Here is a 21,304-nt window from a genome sequence, read left to right as displayed (position 1 = left end):
TTCAACACACCTTAAACATTCTATATATCTGAGAAATAGCTAATCTTTCACTCAATATGGAAAACTAGATACTGTCACAAGTTGATAAAGTTATATTTGCCCATGTCTTGTCCAGTCCTATGGATTGTGCATTTGTGCTAAGAAAATGTGTTTATAAAATGTATTTAAAATATTGCATTGATGCTCCTATTAACCTTAGGAAGTATTACATTGTATTATATTAGCAGTATGCATTCCATAAATTCCGTAAAACTTGTGATGGGACTGGCCCCTACTGAGTGAAAAACAGACTATTTCCAAGACAAATAAAATATTGAACCCTGTAAGACCCAGCGTTGCTTTTCGGTAACATTTGTTGTTTAATTAATTATAAATAAAAATAAATCTGTTCTTTTTTCACCCAAACGTCATCATTGATGTTCATTGCAATGCCATTGCAATGCCATGCATTGGTCATGATATTTGCATATAAATACCCCCCACAGAGGCTGAAATTCACACAAATGAAAAATGTTTAACAATTGTTAAACTATCACATTTGACCTTTAACCCTAATGAAAGTAAGTAAAATAATTGTCATATTATGTTTTTTAGAATGTCTAGAACATGTTTTATTCATTATTGTGAAAGATATCCCCCAAATGTATTTTTTTTTCTTTTTTTCCTAGTAGTAGTAGTAGTAGTAGTACAAAGTAGTAGTAAGGTTGAAATCTCTTTTTTTGCAAGTAGAAATATATCCAGGCTCTTACAGCGTTAAGGTGTTTTAAATTTCAGATTTGAGTTATTAAGGCATTATATAGGTCTTATTACTATAATTATGAGCCAGGGGTCCTTTTATAGGCCAGTGGTTCTCAACCTGTGGGTTGTGGACCCCAAGGGGCCAAATTGTCAAATTAGAGGCACACATTGTGAAAACAGCAGATTGTCTAAATTTCACAGTATTTATCAGTGGAAGAGAGTCAAACTAAATGTAACGCCTCGACAATTGTGTGCTTGTCACTGTCAGGCTGGGGGGTATGTTGGGGGTCCCCGGTTCACTTATGGGGGGGACGGGGGACGGTTAAAAAAGCACCGGTCACCTGAAGGGTCCGCAGTCGAAGGACGGGGGGACGGTGACGATGGTGTAGATGGCGGGTAAGGTGGAGAGGAAGAGGATGACCAGCAGCATGGCCATGTAGAAGTTGTTGGAGCCGGACGCCTTGAAGACCCTCTCCTGGGGCACGTTGCAGCACATGACCGCCCAGCACTGCAGGTACATGGACACGTGCAGGCGCAGCACGTTCAGCGCCGGCAGACAGGGGGCGTAGAAGGCACCCATCCTGCACCGACACGGGACAGGGGAGATAATGTTGATGATGGCCGATCATCATGGTGACGGGGATGGGGAGTGGGGCCGCCACACCTTTGTGCGATAGGATCATCTTTTTGAGATGCCCAGCTGTGTGTGTGTGTGTGTGTGTGTGTGTGTGTGTGTGTGTGTGTGTGTGTGTGTGTGTGTGTGTGTGTGTGTGTGTGTGTGTGTGTGTGTGTTTGTGTGTATCACGGTTTGTTTGATTGATTTGATCGGTCGAGCATGGAATGTGATGTATGATGATGATAAGAGCGCATCTCACTTCACACAAGTGTGATTTCTGAGGGGCGCTAGCCCCTCCTATATATAGCTTTTTGTCCTTCACTCGTGTCACATTTGCCATTGACACATTTGCCATTGACAATGAAAGGAGAATTTATGTACGTCATATGTGTATGAACAAATCTGCTTTTTGTGGCAACACAAACATTAAATGCCATTGAGAATGAATTAATTTACGTCATATGGACGAACAAATCGGCTCTTCTAAACATATAGTGCAACTGTTTTAATTCAGCTTATATATGATATATAGCCGATCTACATGCTCACAATGCCTCAGCAATGCTATTTTCGGCAAAGCGTGGGGAAAAAAGATTAGACTAAGTGCAAGGACAAGTTTAAAGTATTGAGGAACTAAGTGGTTAAATGTCAGGTATCGAACCGGCCCAAACGACTGAGCCTCTGCCACCCTTAGCACCCTTCATTGAGAAAAATAATTCCAGTTGTAAATACCATTGAGACCGGGAATTTTTAGATGGGGGTCGGCGGCCTCTGTAGACATTTTTAAAGCATAGCTCAAGACCCACTTCTACACCCTTGCTTTTAATTGATCTTTTATTTTTTGTTATTCATGTCCTCACTGTATTGCATTACTGCTTGTTTTTTTTTTAATGTTTATGCCTTGCTTTTCTTTTCTTTTTTCTCCATTGCTCTGTAAAGCACTTTGAGCTGCATTTCATGTCATGAAAGGTGCAATACAAATAAAGTTTTATTATTATTATTATAATAATAATAATAGCTCAGATTTATATAGCGCTTTTCTAAATACCCAAAGCGCTTTACATAGGAACACTAGGAACGGACTTTAATAAGAGAAAAAAACAAAGCAAAACATAACAGATACAACAACAGTACAGGGTTAAAAAGATAAAAGGATAAACGAGGCCTCAGCTGGGGAAAGCTATCATGAAGAGGTGGTTTTTGAGTTATTATATACATTTGGAATGTTTCTTTCTTTTTTAGAAAACTGTTAGGATTTAGAAGGCATTTGTAGAATGAGCCTCAGGTCTTAATGCATTAAAAGGTAGACAATGGCAATTGTCGTAATTATCTAATTTGGAAAATATTCAAATGAAAGCGATATGTCCTACCAGATCATTCCTTGATTGAAGATCAGGCCCAGTACATTCCCACTGACATCAAACTCAGAGTAAGATGGCTGTTCACAAAGGAAGAGAGAGAGAAAAACATTTCATTTAAGTAGTGTGGGGTGGTCCTTGAGGATTGTTGTTGTATTTACAGCAAAGATATTTAGTGTAGGCGCCCATTTGTAACGGTCCATTTGTACACTCTCAGTGGGGGCTGTATTTTGCGTGTCTTAAGCACCAGGTCTTATTACTTAACTTAAGACCTGGAGGCGTTGGTCAATGCTCTTTGGACACTCAGAATAGCCAAATGGCATTGATCACGCCTCCAGGTCTTAAGTGAAGTAATAAGACCTGGTACTTTAAGACACGCAAAATACAGCACTCAGAGTTACAGACCGATACGGGCCATTTGGAACCCACTCAAGGACACTTTGCTGCCCACTTGTGTTTTTTCCAGTGAGCCAACACGCACAATAGCATGCAGCACCCTGACTGTTTGACCCAATGGAACAGCTACTAGAGCCTTCATTATAGTATCATTCCAAAATGGCGTGCGTGCATGGAGCCCATTGTGTTCATACAGATGCCAGAACCCCACAACCTCCATGGTGGTGCATGGGGCAGATATAGCAGGTATACTTTTACCACCCGCGCGCTTCCATGGTCTCATTCTAATACAACAGAGAGAGAGAGAGCCACAAAATAATAATAAAAAGTATAAAAAGGGTGACTCACAAACCCCGCCTCCAGGTCCCAACACCAGCAGTGGTTGAGGAAGCGAACGAGCACGGCTCTCAGGAAGTCACCGATCAGCAGCGTGATGTATGTCGTCATGGTGTCCGAAATGATGAGACGCACAAACTCCTGCAAAGTGGCGGGACGCAAAAGGGCCTGTTCATGTTGAGGGGTTTAGAGTTAGTTGAACTAATCCATTTGTACAAAAGTATAGATTTGAATAAAAACCAGAGACAAAATTTCAAGACATTTTACTGCAGCTTGCCAAGTCTGTGCAGCATTTGAGCCACGGACCACCATTTGATGACATTTAGCCTCTCAGCTTGCGGATTTCAACCTGTGTTTATGCCATTGCATGGCAGGCACCCAGAATAATCAAAGAAATTACCGAAATAACCGATCTATAAGCTTGTGTGTTTTTGGTATTTTTTGCATGACACCCAAGTGTGACAAAATTACAGTTGCATAAGTTGTGCCTATATGCATACGCCTGTAGGTGGTCGAGGCTAGGGCAAGTATAGCCTACTACGGCAAGTGCTATCTGCTAAGATGGAGTCTGAAGAGGTGGGTTTTCAGACCACGGCGGAAGATTGGGAGTGATTCTGCAGTTCTGCAATGGTGCATTCCATAATTTTGGAGCCAGAAGGGAGAAGAGTTTGGGACGTGTGGAGTGTTGCCCTGGCGTTTTTAGCGAAGGTATACTTCCAGTTTCCCTGATCTGAGCGCACAGGAAGGTTTGTAGGGTCTGATCAAACTTGCAAGATATGGGATTGGTTGCCACCTGAAATTGTAGTCGCGGTCCCATAGCCCAGATGGAGGGTGGGTGAAAATGGCTGGTGTGGACTAGTTTGTTTAATTTGATCACACACAGACACACATACCTGGCCCACCATGGTCTCCCAGCAGGGTCCTCTGGGTACATCGGCGGGGTGAACGCTGGGTGGAGGAGACGTGGTGTTCTGTGGTGTTGCCGTCCCATTAAACACACTGGCCTCCCACAGCGTCATGTTCAACTTCACCACCTCCTCCTCCTTCCTCTGACACACACACACAGACGCACGCGCGCACGCGCACACACACACACACACACACACACACACACACACACACACACACACACACACACACACACACACACTTCAATATAGAAATGCACTCCACAGTCCAAGGACCCCCATCTGAACATATATGACATTATGAGCAGTGCTAGCCGCTCCAACACTTGAGTGTGTGTGTAGCAGCTCATGTCTATTAGTCTATTTCAGTGAAATAGTTTAATATAATATTTTAAAAATCCCCCTCAAGGATCCCCGCCGGTCCGCCGGACCTGATCACCTTCAGGTTGATCTCGTCCATCAGGGCGATGATGAAGGTGTACAGGTTCCCCAGGAAGAGGGCGAAGATGCGTCCCAGCTGCCACTGCAGGGCGATGCGGGGGTGGTAGTTCTCCAGGGTGCTGATCACATCGAACAGCATGGGACAGAACATCCCCAGCAACGACATCACCATGTTCACCTGACGACCAGAATATATCTTGTTGTATATTAAATTTAAAATACTTTAATAATTTAATATACAACTAACAACACACAGTGAAAGTTGCTTGCAAACTGCGATATGTGCGTGCGTGCGTGGCGTGGCGTGCGGGGGGTGATGCGGGCAGCAATAAGGGAAGCGAAGCGAGAGGAGAAACAGACAGGGTAGGCCTACAACTTTATTTAATTCATGCAGGTGAACACACCGGTTAGTTGGGCTTGCAAGTGCTGTGCGTCTGTGCGTGTGTATGAGAGAGGGGGGTGAGGCGGGCAGCAGCAAGGCACGGGAGAAACTTATTTTTTCAAGTTACCATGGATTCAGGAAACGTATTGCCGTTTTCATGTCGCAAAAACGAGGGCGAGGCTTGATTTCATAGGGCGTGCCAGATAGATTTCAGCCGTCACATTTATTAACGTCAGAACGAAATTAAGGAAGAATCAGCTGTTTGCGATCACTTTATAAATGCCGTGGCGACGTGGGTGTACTACGAAACCTGCACTCGAATCTGTGGCAGATTTTACACTCGATTGATAAATGAGGGCTGTGAAGTTGCCCGAGGGCCAAGGCTCCAAAAACAGTCAGCGATGCTTTTTGGTGGTTTTTATTGCTCAAAACCTCCAGCTCCAGTGTCGATATTCACAAAAGAAAGATCAAACAGGAAGGAAAAATAACAAACTAGGCTATGCCCATGACATGGGCCCCAGCAGCTCTCTCACAGGGCTGTCAGCATGATGCCTGCCCCAGCATAACTGACTAGCTCTGCCTGCAGTCTCCTCTTTATAGGAGAGGATCCTACCACCCACAGCGAAGCAATTAAATATAAACAGTAGATCTACAAGCTCACAGCTATCAGCTGAACCTGAAAGGGAAACCCCACACCTAGATGTTCTATTTTAGATTATACATCATATGGGGTTACCTTCATTTCCCCCGATAATAGACATACTTTACACTTGACATTGTGGAACACCCCTAGTCCTCAACAGTACTTGGCACCTTCCCCCCTTCTTAAAGTGCCAGCACTGGAAAGGCCATACAAACACTGAGGTTGCAATAAACACAGGTTAATAAACGGAATGTTTTCCCTTTGTGTATCATTTAATTTGTACCTCCTGTAAATGCATACATCAACAGTATTGACATTATATGATATGATTATATGGACCTGTCTGCCCCACTACCCACAGTCTGTGTGGTGTGTGCGTGCGGGCTGTTACTTATACCCATGATAGATAGAGTACTGAGTGAGTCGTGACATGACCTATTGCAGTGTTGTACCCGAACGCGTTCAAAGAACGATAGTTCACTATCACTGATAGCCTGTCTGCGTGTGTCTCTGTGTGTCTCTCTCTCTCTCTCTCTCTCTCTCTCTCTCTCTACCTCGTTTCTCTCCCACCACGTGTGGCTCTCCAGTCCTTCCAGGGCGAACTTCTGTGACCTTCTGACCACAAAGTAGATGAGGTATCCACTTCCTGCCAGGCAGCACAGCACCAGGAAGTTGGCCAGCACGCGCAGGAAGCGAGTCAGGTGGATGTTGTCGTCCTTCTTGCTCTCCTGCTCCTCTAAGATGGCTTCCTATTGGTCGGTAAATGGCATGGTAACTGTGTTAAAATGATTGGTCGGTAAATGGCATTGGTAACTGTTATGATTAGTCTGACCTTTATCTGATAGACCGAGTGCATACATTGAATCACTCTCTCTCATCTGCGTGAGGACATTGGTGGAATGTAACTAATTACATTTACTTAAAGGGCCACTTAAAATATAAATAATTATGTTAATAATAAGATTTAGAACACTTTCCTGAGGTTTTATGTGTGTAGTATGTGGTTTTAGATATTTTAGTATTTCAAAGTGCCTGTGACATCATAGACACTAGTCTCACTTCCTTCCTGGACTAGTAGTAAACCAGCAATCCAGTCAAACCCTAGTCAAACAGACTTCATTCTTTTTCTGGGCATAGAGTGCAAATGTCAAATTGTGCTACTGTTATCTAATGTAAGGGAGTGGGCAAGGCAATTTAATCAGAATATGTCATTCCATGTATATTTAAATAACAATATTTATATGATGTGATTGAAATGACACTTTATACCGATGCCTAACTTCTAATAACAATATCAATGGGAAAAAAAACCAAAAACATTGAGTGACTGCAGTTTCTTCCAGTGGTGAAATGTCCCTTTAAGTACTGTACTTAAGTACGATTTTGTGGTATTTGCACTTCGAATCTAGCCGATGCCAGAAGGGCCGGGCATAGTCTGGCTCTGCGACTGAGCCAAAAAACTATAAAGAAGACATAACGGCAGACCGTGCCTGAGTCGCTTTAGATTTTGGTATACCTTGAAGCTGGTGGTGATGGAGGCAAACTTGTTGTCAGCGGTCTCAGGGTTTCCTATCAGGTAGTCCCAGCTGGTGAACACCTTCCAGTTGAAGTTGAAGCTGTTGTCATCCACTCCACCCGTCTCGTTGGCATTACGGGCCATCCTTTAACAACACATTTGATTTGATTTACAGTAGTAACATCCTTTCCATTAACCAGAGGCCTAATGTGTCCCATGATTGTCTAATGTTACCCTATAGCATTAACATTAAATTTCTAGTGTAAGAATGTGAGGTACGTGCAGGCTAGACTAGCAATCTACCTACTAACATAACAGTGTCATCCTACATCTTTTAAGGTCCAACTAAAAGGATGGATCATGGATAATCAAACATGTGAACATTTTTTAATTAGCTAAAATGTAGGTTTTATTAGTTTTGTTGAGTGTCTTCTTGTATTTTAGGTCAATACTTGGCCTTTTTACCGTTTTAACAGTTTTTTCTGTTTGTACCCTTTTAGTAATGTTTATATGTGATCTTTTTTGTATTGTTGCTTGTTTTCTGTATGGGGACTACGGATGTAAATCCAGTGTATTTACACAGAAATGTATGTGTGTTGTTCATGAATATGTACTGTCCCTACCACATAAATAAAATAAGTCTTAGCGAAAATCGGTCTAAATCTGGAAACTTTAATGATTGACCAAAAAAAATCAAATTGTCAAATCGAATCGAAATTGTGTGACCTTAAAATTGGCATTGGCACTTGCATGCTTTTTAGTTAGTTTAGTTTAGTTTATTTGAAGCCTTTTGAAGTTTATAGTGCCTACCCTTCTAACAAATAAATGGCTTTCATAGGTAAAATAATACAACAAAGCAAACAACAGAAGGGAAAAAAAACAAGAAAAAAATTAATAAAAAAAACAAACAAACATAACATAACATAAAACAAAAACAAAAACAAAGACAGACAGGACAATACAGTTAACCGGAACAAGACAAAAAAGAACAAAAACAACAAAACAAAACACAAAACGAGAAAACAAAACATATCAATGTTCTATAATATGTATCTACTATTTTTGATCTATACTACAAATTTTTAATTAATTTTTTTAGTTCGTCATCCAATCCATTCCACAGCTTGACCCCTCTGCCCGATATGCACCTCTCTTTGATGTTTACTCTAGCATTTGTTTGTTTGAATATGGCAGTGCCTCTTAGGTTGTAGCGGCTCTCTCTCTAGGCCAGAACAGCTCTTGGATACAGCTCAGGAGCAGGTGATTGTGTGCCTTATACATTGTTATTGCGGTATTTAGATCTACTATATCTTGGAGTTTTAGGGTGTTTAATTGAATGAATAATAGGTTGGTTGGTGCGTAATAATCAGATTGGGTGACAATTCTTATGGCTTTTTTTGGAAATGGAATGGAAATATTGGCTGGATAGTTGTAACTTGTTCCCCCATACCTCCACACACTAATTGATGTATGGGAGTACGAGGGAGCAATACAGCATATATAGTGAGTTCTGGTTTAGAATAGGTCTAGCTTTATACATTATAGCAATGGTTTTAGATAATTTTGTCCTTAGATTATTTATATGCGGTTTCCAATTAAGTTTACTGTCAATAATTGAAAGGGAGAATAACCTAAGAATTTATTCTCAAACACTCGTTCAATTTCCACTTTGTTTATCATAATTTTAGCCTCTCTGTTAATTGATCGATTACTGAAAATCATGAATTTAGTTTTATTTAAATGTAGTGACAGTTTATTAATGTCGAACCCTTTCTTTAATATTGTAAGCTCATTTTGAACTGTATCCGAGAGCTGATCTAGGTGTTTTCCTGAGCAGCACAGACTAGTGTCGTCAGCAAACAAGACGCAGCTCATTTGTTCCAATACATCGCAGAGGTCATTTATGTACATAATAAATAGCTTTGGACCCAATACAGAGACCTGTGGGACTCCATATGATTTTTTTGCTCTTCAGAATCTACACCATTCATGCACAAATTGTGTTCTATCTCCAAGGTAGCTCTTTAACCATGAGTTTACAGTTCCTCTTACACCGTATCTTTCCAGTTTTTTTTAATAATAGTTCATGACGAATAGTGTCAAAGGCCTTTCTCAGGTCAATGAATACCCCTACTGTATATTGTTTGTCGTCTACTGCTTTCGATATCTGTTCTACTAGATCTATATGACTGCCATTGAAGTGGATCTATTCGCCCTGAACCCATATTGATGGTTACTTATTAAGTTATGTTTATATTATTATTTTATCTATACGAGTAGTATAGTTCTTTAAATATCGAGTCTGGCCACAAACAGCTTTTCTAGAATCTTGGAAAATTGTGAGAGCAGAGAGATTGGTCTGTAATTTGTGAATTGGGATTTTTCGCCGGTTTTGAATATTGGAATGACTTTTGCCGTTTTCATTTTGCTAGGGAAGATGCCCGTTAGGAAGGATTGGTTGCATATATATGTGAGTGGTGTTAATATGGTGTTTATAATATCCTTGACAAGCATCATTATCAATATCTGTGTTGTCTGTTGATTTTTTATTTTGGATTTTTTTCACTATTTCTATGATTTCCTTTTCATGTACAGTTTGTACACACCTAATGAATATAGAGTATGGATTTTGTCTGATATTTCTTTCGGTTAAGTTGGTAGTATCTCTCGGCTCCACAATCTCTTTTCCTAAATTAGGTCCTACATTTACAAAGAAGTTGTTAAATTCATTGGCTATTTCATTTGTTTTATTTAGTATTACATTATCTTTAATAAATTGGTTTGAATATTCTGCTTTTGCTTTACCTTTTTTAATTATACGATTTAATATTTTCCAAGTACTACCTTGTATATTTCTTCTATGATATTCTAATTGCTTATGATAATACTCCTTCTTTTGTGCCCTTATAATACTTGTATGTTTTATATCTATTTTCTGCATCCTTCGTTCTGTGTTTCATGAATAGTCTATACGTTTTTCTTTTTGCATGCATTCTCTAGGCCTTTTGTGATCCATGGTTCATCCTGTCTATTTTTATTTTTGTTTGTAGATGTTTTTAGTGGACAGTGCTTGTCATATAGTTTAAGTAGGATGGACAGAAAGGCCTCATAGGCTTGGTCTGGGTCCTCAGCAGTGTTGGGCAATATTTCTTAGGAGAGTAATATCTTTACTTTACTTATTACTCCTTAGAAAAAGTAATATTACATTACTTATTACTTGGAATCAAGAGTAATACGAAATGTATCAAAACAAACTGCTTCTTGCATATTCGATTAACCTACACGAGCGAGATCAATTTGGTTTCCCAGCTCCAGGTGAGTTTCTCCCAGCAGGTACTTACGTTCTAATGACCACCATGTAACTATAGGCAACGGTTCCCACGCCGACCAGGAAGTAGGACAGCGGCATGCGGAACTTGAGCCAGCCAATGGCGCGCTGGCTGTTGTAGTATCCATAGAAGAGGACCGAGTACTGAGCATAGCCCTGTAGATCACATAGAGAAGATCTGACTATAGTGAGCATAGCCCTGTAGATCACATAGAGAAGATCTGAGTATAGTGAGCATAGCCCTGTATCACATAGAGAAGATCTGACTATAGTGAGCATAGCCCTGTAGATCACATAGAGAAGATCTGACTATAGTGAGCATAGCCCTGTATCACATAGAGAAGATCTGACTATAGTGAGCATAGCCCTGTAGATCACATAGAGAAGATCTGAGTTGTGAGCATAGCCCTGTAGATCACATAGAGAAGATCTGACTATAGTGAGCATAGCCCTGTAGATCACATAGAGAAGATCTGACTATAGTGAGCATAGCCCTGTAGATCACATAGAGAAGATCTGACTATAGTGAGCATAGCCCTGTAGATCACATAGAGAAGATCTGACTATAGTGAGCATAGCCCTGTAGATCACATAGAGAAGATCTGACTATAGTGAGCATAGCCCTGTAGATCACATAGAGAAGATCTGAGTATAGTGAGCATAGCCCTGTAGATCACATAGAGAAGATCTGACTATAGTGAGCATAGCCCTGTATCACATAGAGAAGATCTGACTATAGTGAGCATAGCCCTGTAGATCACATAGAGAAGATCTGAGTATAGTGAGCATAGCCCTGTAGATCACATAGAGAAGATCTGACTATAGTGAGCATAGCCCTGTAGATCACATAGAGAAGATCTGAGTTGTGAGCATAGCCCTGTAGATCACATAGAGAAGATCTGAGTATAGTGAGCATAGCCCTGTAGATCACATAGAGAAGATCTGAGTTGTGAGCATAGCCCTGTATCACATAGAGAAGATCTGAGTATAGTGAGCATAGCCCTGTAGATCACATAGAGAAGATCTGAGTTGTGAGCATAGCCCTGTATCACATAGAGAAGATCTGAGTTGTGAGCATAGCCCTGTATCACATAAAGAAGGTCTGAATATATAGCCCTGTAGATCACTGCATGGTCATTTGTAGGTCACAGACCAAATGTTATGGGCCACGACTAAAGTAAAAATCCTATTAAAAAGTAAATACAAATAATTGTATAATTATTTTTTTTTAAGTGGTGATCTACAAGCTCGCGATGCGTTGTGTGGTTGTAAATCTGCCATTTTCATAAGTTTGGGCAAACGTCCAATTTATCTTCTGGGTCTCCAGATAAAAGATACGACATTAGTTGAGGTGAATCCTGCTTTCCTCCTGAGTTGAAACAGTGTCAACAATGACAGATGAATATGAAAGAAGTGCAACTGCATCAGTAGTAGAAAACTATACCCCACAAAGATCATTTGTCAGCTTGTGTACGTTCCATTTCCAATTTTGTCTGCTCGTATTTTTGTTTCATCACTTCCAATTCACTTGTTTAGCCTGCACCCTGTATGAGTTATGAAATTGGTATCCGACCTGAAATTGTATTTTCTAGTCTAGACAGGGAGACCCCCTGCTATTGAACAAACACTCTATAGCAATGATGCATTGTGGGAACATAAGTAGTCTACCATTCATTGTCAATGGAAGCCAGCGACATGACGCATGCAAAGACGCAATGATGCATATACTGTAGCTGCCCCTCACTGGTGTTCTTTGCGTCTTTGCATCTTTACGCCTGCCCGTGTGAATGCACCATAATCCAAAGCAACGTCTTAAAATGGCGTACAAATGCAATGCATGTGTAACATAAGGAAGCAGAACCTAGGTTGGAAGGTAGAGTTCTGTACTGACCCCAAAGTCCCATAAGACAGCAAAATCCATGGCACTGGTCTCCTCAGCCCTGGGGACAGTCTTCCTGGGCATGCTGCCGTATTGCTTACCCATCAGTGCCTGGTGGAAGTCAAAGTACAGTCAAAGTATACCCCTGGTCCAATATTACTCAACTATGTTGTCGTCCATGTTGAATACTTGAGTATTAAAAAGTACAAATGACAAAGTCAAATTCTCAATGCAACACAAATAAAACAATTGTGAAAATAGCTATTCTGAGACGCGTTGTGAGCTTGTGGATCAGCTATTTTCACAATGATCGAGATAGAGCTTGAGTGGTTCATACTTCATTCATAGACACGTAGTGGAGTCAAAAGTATAATATTTGTCTTTGAAATGTAAAAGTTGCATAACAAAATCTGTCCACCACTGAGGGGCCACAGTCATAAAATGGTTTCCTAGAACACGATATAATACAACCTCGCGGTTCCATAAAGAATGTCTCTGATGGACAGATGTGTGGCCTCGTACCTCTGGCACCATGACAAGGCCGAAGGTCAGGCCAAACAAGATCATGTTGATGCCATACATCCACCTCAGAAAGATGAAGTAGGAGGCGACAGACGATCCAAAATGACCTGGAATTAAGACAGAGAGAGAACGGAGACTCGTAACGTCCTTAAACCTGAAACAAAGAGACATGTGTCTGGGTGATAATCCTACTTTCAATCTCTTTGATTTTCATCTCCCAGGGAATGCAGGCCGTTTTGAAGTTTCCAAAGTCCCGTTGAAACTTCATCCATTTCTAAAAAAGGAAAAACAAAATTGTGGTATTATTGTAATATAATTATATTGCAGTTTGGACCGACAAGACAGATCACATACAAGTCAGACAGACATACTGTACAGGTCAGACAGACAGATACACCGATAGTAGATGCACTTGCCCTAGCCCCTTAGATAAGCACTTTATGTAGAATTGGATAGCATTTTATACAGACTTATAGCATGTTATGTAGACGGCACTAGAATTGCATTTTATGTATTCACATCACTTTATAGTATATGTATATTATAGTATACCGGTAGTATGTATAGTTTATATGTATAGGTGCATATTCCACGGTTACTTTCTTAGCTTACGCATGTTCATGATAACTACTTTTTATGTATGTGATGTATTGCCATGCTTTTGTTCTTGCTTAATGTAAATCGCTCTGGATTAAGAGCGTCTGCTACAGTAAATGCCTAAATTGTAAATTGTAGATAGACAGACAGGCGTACCTTGGTCATCATGACCTTGTATGCGTACAGCTTCCTGCCTTTCCCTTTCCCCAAAGCCCCCTCATATTTCTCCATAAACTCCTGGGACTCTCTGCAAAAAAACACACACATCATTCCATTCAAAGAGCATTACAGGGTCTCAGGTCAAATTTAATCTACTAAAAATGAATGTGAACTGGCATGTCAGGAGTTTATGGGAGGAGCCATCGTTGGGACAGCTTTGTTCTACATCTGCTACTTTTGATGCTTTTGTGTAAATGCTGTAGTTTGATCAAGTAGGGCCTTAATTCTAACAAAAAAGTTGGAATGTGGAGATAGGAGGTTTGTGCCCGACACTGCCGACAACAACGATAAGCAGATTGTTAATGGCGATCCATGTTGTACCGTAAGGTGGTGAGCTTCTTCTTCATGGGCCAGGGCTTTCCTCTCAGAGTCTGGATGAGTCTCTTCTTCTCCTCCACCGCCTCCTTCAGCTTCTCAAGCTCCTCTGGAGACAGACTCTCTGGTCTCACCTCCTCTTTGTCATCTTCTTCTTCGCCCTCATCATCGCTGGATGCTGCCTCGGAGCTGAGAGCAAGGCAGTTTTGATTTAAATACTGCATGTATTTCACTCGACTCATATACCAGGAACGTTTGGAATAGCTGACCTGTTTTCCATATTCTTTCAACTAATATTCTTCCGTTTCCTTTAAACTACAAATGATGGGAGCTTTTCCGAAAAAATAATTTTTTTATCACCGTGTCAAGTTTTACCTCGTCTCAACTACTTTCTTGTGCTTTTTCTTCTCCTTCACTCGGCTCGTTTTCTTATCCTCCTCTTGTTTGCTGCCGTCCTCTTTCTTCGTGTCTGCGAGCTTGTCGCTTTTCTTCCTTCCCGTGGCCACGTCTCCTTCCTCTTCCTCTCCTTCCTCCCCGGGCTCCGTTTTTCTCCTTTGTTCATTTTTGAGGTTCTTGTTGCCTTTATCCTTCCTGCCGCTCCTCCCTCTGACCGCTCCCTGCTCCTCCTCCTCCTCCTCCTCCTCCACCTCCTCCTGTTCTCCTCTTCTCTCCCTTTCACTTTGATCCACTCCCCTCCTCCTCTCCCTCCTCTTCTTCCCGTGCCTTTCCATCTTCTCCGCTCTCGCTGCCTCACACGTGTCTCCCCCTCTGCCTGCCCTGGAAGTCCCTTTTCTCCTTTCGTCTCCTTTGCCCTTTGCCTCTCTCCGTTTGCTCTGTTCTCTCCTCCTCTCATGGCGAGAGGAAGCTTCATCATCTTCATCACCACCACCTGTGGACAGAACAGGAATTAGATCCTGACCAATCCAGTTTTTCATGTGTTTATGAGGTGACAGTACTTCATTAGACCCCTTGGTGTGGTTGTTATGTGCAATGAATGATGTTGTCTTCCCTTTGTATTTAGGGTTTCTTCCAGGAGGCCTTGACAGTCAAATGTGCCAATGAAAAAAACTGTGAAATGGTGACATCACAATATCAATATGTTTTTCATAACTGCTGTAGGCCTACTGCCAACTGAATTTCCTGGACCCTGTGGGATAAGATCAATCTATCTGTCTTATGACCCACATGCACTCACAGATGTTTTTGGATTTTTAATAAACTGGGACATACATAAAAAACCTGCAAATAATGTATTCTGTGAGTGCGGATTGTTTCTTAATCCATTTAGACCCGAGGTAGATTCCAAAAATGCCTTTTAAATCCTAACAGTTTTCTGACAAACGTATGTTCCTATATCTAGCAAAAAATGACAAAAGCTTTCCTGGATTGAATGGGTATTTGTATTTATATCTATCTATCTATCTATCTATCTATCTATCTATCTATCTATCTATCTATCGGTCATTCATTAAAATGTTCTCTTCTATTCTCTATTTCTGTCTTTTTCTTTTCTTTTTTCTGATGGGCGCTAGCCCCTCCAATGCATGGCTTTTGACGATTTCGTCATATGGCAGCCAAGTCTATGGGATTTTTTAAATGTTTGTATATAGAGCATTTAGGACGTGCATCATTTGCCAGAAAAGTCTATGACTTTAATGTTTGTTTGGGGTACTAACAGATGATGTAAGACGATGTGGCCGACATAAATACAATGGGCAACATTCACTTTACATGAATTTCCCAGCCTCCATTATATAGCAGGTAGACCATACCAAAACACAATCAGTAATGGTAATCCTAACTCAAGATCATGGCTAACCACAGCCCATGACGTATCTTACAAATTCCAAATACATATTTCAGGCACAGAATCACTTACAAGATTATTCAATTTAGATTCATCCTAACACAGGAACCCCCCCCCCCCCCCCCCAGAAACAGAAACATCCCTAAAAGATGAATTGAATGGTTGGCATGGTCCACTGCACAACGTACGCGTTTCGGCCCTCAAGCCTTCATCAGTGTTACATAACCTTCCCATTAAATGATAATGATCAATGCTTATTATCAAGTGCTGAACAAAGCACCATTTAATCCCCATGGTCAGGTGTCACAACAGCACGGCACCAACAGCAAAGACAGTAAAGGCCAAACCGCACCAATGCAACTATAGTCGCAACTCCTTGCAACAAAACAGTTCGCGCCCTACAACCGCACCAATGCAACAAGTTGCATGTTACATGGCGAATCAGTGGCGTTACGGCTCGCTGCTCACCTTCACATCCAAGCACTACTCGGCCTCTCTCCCCCCTCATTGACTACTACATGGCTCGACTCAGCACACCTGCTCTCTTTGGCCAATCTCTGCACCTTCCGTCCTACAATCAACTATACTGCCTCTACAAAAGCTCCAGTCTTCTGTTATTTTCCGAGGGTGGTTTATGGGCGGATTTAAAGGGGGTGCAGGGGGTGCACTGCACCCCCTGGCAAAAAAAAAAAAAAAAAAAAGATTTCTTTTTTTTTTTTTTTTTTTTCAAACTTAACTTATGGCTTCTGACTGTAGTTTATAATCATCTCTCTTATCATGATATGATGCCTCGCTGTACGGCTGTAGTGCATGTGTGTATGTGTGTGAGCTGCTGTACTACCTAAATAACTCATTTTTAGGGGTTAGGGCATTGTAAAAACGCTAAAATAATAAAATAAAGGTCAAAAAAATCGCGCGCGCACGCTTTGCGTGCGCGCGGGAGTCGATAGCCAGACAGTCGCACCCCCTGGCGTCAGGTTCAAAGTCCGCCTATCCTGCCTCTCTCCTCTCCTCCAGTATTCCGGATTCCAAATCTTAAGTTGGAGCCACCAAACCCACAACAACCACTTCTTTCCCAAAAGACTTTTGTGAATAAATATACCCTCGGGCTTGCATCTAGCTCTTTTGCTGTGCGCTTGGGTCACACGTACCAGCCCATATAACAATTGGTGTGGTTTGGGTTTAAGATTGATTGATTGATTACATTATTGAAAATACATTCAAAAGGATACATTTACAGATTGTTGTCTCCACCAGGCCGAATAAGGCATGGGGAGAGAGTATGTTTTGCGTCCGTGTGTCCGTCCGTCCTTCCTTTTGCTATAGTTTCCGTTGTGGTCCTCTTGGGGAAAGGGGATGGGGGAGCAACAATACAAAACAGCCCCTGTCCTCATATAGGCCTATGCCACGGGCTGCCCCATTATTTTTTATTGTTGACGATGACATGATTTTGTTAACGTCACAGGCTAAATAATATAGTTCTTTGATGACACAAATACAATGAGTATGTTAGATTTTTGTTGACGAGATGGGACAGAATTGTTATTGCGTGGTCTATCCGACATTCAAAAGATCAAAACCCTATAAAGCATGAAGAGCTTCAGTGTGTTTCTATATGGGGCCAATCATATAGGGAGGGTTCAAGGCCTGGACGCTTTGCAGACATCCAGCTCTGTGATTGGTTAGAATGGCGTCCTTATTGTGCCGTGTCTCACACATGCAGTGTTAATGTTGTGAAGGATACAGGATAGGTGCAAAATGCCCCAGATGTCCCTATAGTGCCCTCCTATCCTATTACCGTTGTGAAAAGAGCTGCCTTCGGGGCATGTTATTAAGTTTCTGCTTGAGAATAAAAGCGAATCATCTGATTGAGGAGACGCGTATACGCATCTTCCACCTGATGATCACATGGCGACATCCAGTGCCAACATCAGCTAAATGGTTCGGTGGTCAGAAAAGAGGAAATATATTATGGACATGCTTTATCCAACTGAAAGGAAAACATTTTATGCACGTAACGGGAGAGGATATGCTGCTATATGCTGCTAATTTCTTCAGTAACGGTAGTTTCCCCAGTAGGGTTTTAAGGAGTTATTAAGTGTGTGAGATCCTACTCACCTGTGTCATCTAGTCCAACGCCAACTGAGTTAGAAGAAGAAAAACAGAACAATACATTAGAACATAGACGGGCAACTGGCGGCCCGGGGGCCACAGGGGGCCCCCACCATCACTTAATGCGGCCTGCAGGTTGATATCAGAATACTGATATAATATTGGTTTCAGCCGTTACAATTCGACAACATGCAAACATGACACGCTTTAATTACTTCAGTCTCAACACAAGTATAATTAAAGGCATTTGAAATTACATCAAAATGTTCATTTTTCTAAAATAATTCAAGAATAGCAAATAACGATTCAAGATTTCAATTTGAATATAGCAAAAAAAATAGCAGATCTACAAGCTAGCAAGTTTGAGCTTGTAGATCTGCTATTTTTGCTATATTCGACATAGCAATGTGGCCCTCTGGAGTGAGCGTGGAAATATAGTGGCCCTCTCCATCGTCAAAGTTTCCCACCAACTATTGCAGGTTAATCTGTAGACTGAAGCAACGATTCTCATCTGCATTTTTAGGTTCACAGACAAATCTGCCAAGTGCGGAAAATAAATATTAGCCCTTGTCAGATTTGGTCTGGCACCGCTCAGTTGTGAGGGAGCATTTTTATTTGCCCTTTAATTAGGGATTTATTGCGATAATTGCTTTTGCTTTGCATGAAAAACACTCATTTGGCTAAAAACGTCCATTAGCCTTTATCACAAATGTGATGAGGACATACCATTTGGAAAAGTCACTTACTTCTCTCTCTACACACACACACACACACACACACACACACACACACACACACACACACACACAGCATCAACACCGAGCCCTTTCACTACAGCTTTTAGTCTGCAGTACCTGTCCATCCCTCATTGTCTACACATTGGCTCCATTGTCCTCCATGGATATCCACATCCACCGGACAAAGGCCGACGATGACAGACTGAACAGATATTTACGGGCGGGCGGCCCTTTGATGTCTGTCTGTGGTGAAACCGGAGTGGCCGGCACGCACAGGTCATTGCGGTTGGTGGCCGGCCGAGCGCAGCGGAGGGGCACACTGCGAGACACTGAGTGGCACTAATGAGGGGACACAGGGTGGCATGGACGGGGGACACAGCCAGTGGCCAGGGGGTTAGCAGCACCTCCAGCTGCATGCGTGATAGAGGCCGCTGGGTTCAGTATGTGTTTGTGGCAGAGGAGGTGGCGTGCCTGCATATTGTGTGTGTGTGTGTGTGTGTGTGTGTGTGTGCGCGGTGTGCGTGTGTGTGTGCGTGGGCAGACAGGGTAGGGGTCGAAGGTTTTGAGGTGATGTTCTTCCCCTTTTTTGCACTAGGTATGTTGGTGTGTGTGTGTGTGTGGTACTTAAATGTTGTACGGGTCACTGTGTGCCTTTGTTGTCTTGTATATTGTGTATTGTATCTGTATGCTACAGGGCGTGTCCCTGGGGTCAAAGACAAATTTGTCCTCCGGGAGACAAGATAAAGAAACCTTGAATTGTGTGTGTGCGCGCGTGTGAGTGTGAGTGCATGCGCGCGCACGCGTGCGTGCATCTTCTATTGAGACATTTGGAATTTAGATTGTGTCAAAGATAATGTCTCACCTAGACACAGGATCTGACACGAATTCTGACCCGGTGGTCAAGATTCAATTTATCCCCTGAGCAAGCAGGCAGGCTCTACTAGATCAATGGTATAAAATATAATGAACCCGGGTTCAAAACCGGGGTAAAAGAGGCAAGTTAGTTTAGTGCAGCTTTAAGTACTTGAAAAAAGCAATTATTCTACTACTTTAACTCGAGTGAACTCGACTTTCACTTGTATCGTAGTACAATAAATTACGTATCAAAAAGTAAAGGATAGTTGGGCATTGGATATATGGTGCAAACCAAAGCTCTATATTGTGAGATAAAGAATCTATCTATGATCCAGAAAATTATATACTGTATAAACCTGTCAAAAACAGAGACAACCCGTACGTGCTCAAATCAGGGCTGGCGTGCTTGGTCTTCATATTGCGACGGGTATAGCTATAATATGTGGTTGTGTGATCTCAAGGAAACTGAAATTAATTTTGTATTAGTCACTTCTCTACACACACACACGCACTGTATTGTACTGCAATATTCTACAACTCTACCAAGCAGAGACGTTTTTTAATAAGGTCGATTTAAAATGTGAAAGTGTGTGGTTGGATGACGCAGAGAAACATATATCATAATGCATGTTTATCTATGTGGGTATGTATAAGGCATGTATGCATAACACGAGCAGGACAGATTGTTAATGTTAGTCTTTTTCTTTTTGTGTAAAGTGTCATATAATCGCTGCATTCATCCTATACTCCCATTATTGCCTTTGGAAGCACAAAGGTTCGAGTGAAGAACAGAGCGAAGCCCGGGTTTACACTTAAGTATCATGGTGTACCAAAAACACCTGGTCTACAAGCTCACAACACCATATGCCGTGAGCTTGTCGAACTGCAATTGTTGATGCGCAACAGCTGGGGCTCGCGGACAAAGTAGGCCTACCAATCAGCCATGCGTATATATAACACCTAAAGCTGTGATGTCACACAACTAAGGATGGACCTCGTTAACTTTTATTGATAACGAGCAACTTATCGATCAAGCTTATCGAGCCGGGTTCTTATCGAGCCCACTATCGAGCATTTTCTATTATTTCGTGGAAACATGGGAGACAATACAGTACATTCTGAAAAGAACCAGTATCCAGGAAATCAAAAGCAATGCATTTTTCCCATAGCCGTTTCTGAAAGTATTTATTTAAAGACGGTTACGCCGCGGACAAAGCCAACTCGGATCGTGACAAATCATGACAACGAACACAATATTTTGGGCCGATCAAATAATTTATAAGAAGAAAAACAAAACAAATAGTCTTGTCTCCTGCCTTTATTTTCTTCTTTCTAATGATTTGATCGGCCCCAAAATATTGTGTTCATTGTCATGATTTGTCACGATCCGAGTTGGCTTTGCCCGCGGCGTAACCGTCTTTAAATAAATACTTTCAGAAACGGCTATGGGGAAAAATGCATTGCTTTTGATTTCCTGGGCCACTTGCCGTTCTGAAAGGGGGAGGGACTGCGACGCTCTATAGGGCCTTAGTTAAAATACAGAACTTTTCTAACAAACAGAAGGAAATTGACCTTTTTTACCAATAACATTATATTAAA

General features: G+C 41.6%; 1 protein-coding gene across 1 annotated transcript in view; it reads right to left on the bottom strand.

Annotated features, from left to right (window-relative positions):
• Nucleotides 1–20,458, bottom strand: part of tmc1 (transmembrane channel-like 1) — a gene marked incomplete at both ends in the record, with an annotated part of 28,656 nt that extends 8,198 nt beyond the window's left edge. The window contains 18 exons of the mRNA XM_080765665.1: nucleotides 1,080–1,319; nucleotides 2,725–2,792; nucleotides 3,457–3,585; nucleotides 4,338–4,493; nucleotides 4,792–4,971; nucleotides 6,373–6,567; nucleotides 7,335–7,479; nucleotides 10,676–10,818; nucleotides 12,554–12,652; nucleotides 13,064–13,170; nucleotides 13,256–13,337; nucleotides 13,817–13,907; nucleotides 14,201–14,383; nucleotides 14,570–14,746; nucleotides 14,918–15,083; nucleotides 18,120–18,143; nucleotides 19,069–19,189; nucleotides 20,453–20,458. Coding sequence (XP_080621791.1) covers nucleotides 1,080–1,319; nucleotides 2,725–2,792; nucleotides 3,457–3,585; nucleotides 4,338–4,493; nucleotides 4,792–4,971; nucleotides 6,373–6,567; nucleotides 7,335–7,479; nucleotides 10,676–10,818; nucleotides 12,554–12,652; nucleotides 13,064–13,170; nucleotides 13,256–13,337; nucleotides 13,817–13,907; nucleotides 14,201–14,383; nucleotides 14,570–14,746; nucleotides 14,918–15,083; nucleotides 18,120–18,143; nucleotides 19,069–19,189; nucleotides 20,453–20,458 — 2,312 coding nt within the window. The remainder of the gene's footprint in view (nucleotides 1–1,079; nucleotides 1,320–2,724; nucleotides 2,793–3,456; nucleotides 3,586–4,337; nucleotides 4,494–4,791; nucleotides 4,972–6,372; nucleotides 6,568–7,334; nucleotides 7,480–10,675; nucleotides 10,819–12,553; nucleotides 12,653–13,063; nucleotides 13,171–13,255; nucleotides 13,338–13,816; nucleotides 13,908–14,200; nucleotides 14,384–14,569; nucleotides 14,747–14,917; nucleotides 15,084–18,119; nucleotides 18,144–19,068; nucleotides 19,190–20,452) is intronic.
• Nucleotides 20,459–21,304: the final 846 nt, after the last annotated feature.

The sequence above is a fragment of the Protomyctophum bolini genome (genome assembly GCF_963924005.1).
Source record: "Protomyctophum bolini genome assembly, chromosome: 6".
Lineage (NCBI taxonomy): Eukaryota > Metazoa > Chordata > Actinopteri > Myctophiformes > Myctophidae > Protomyctophum > Protomyctophum bolini.
This window is presented reverse-complemented; position numbering and strand designations above follow the sequence as displayed.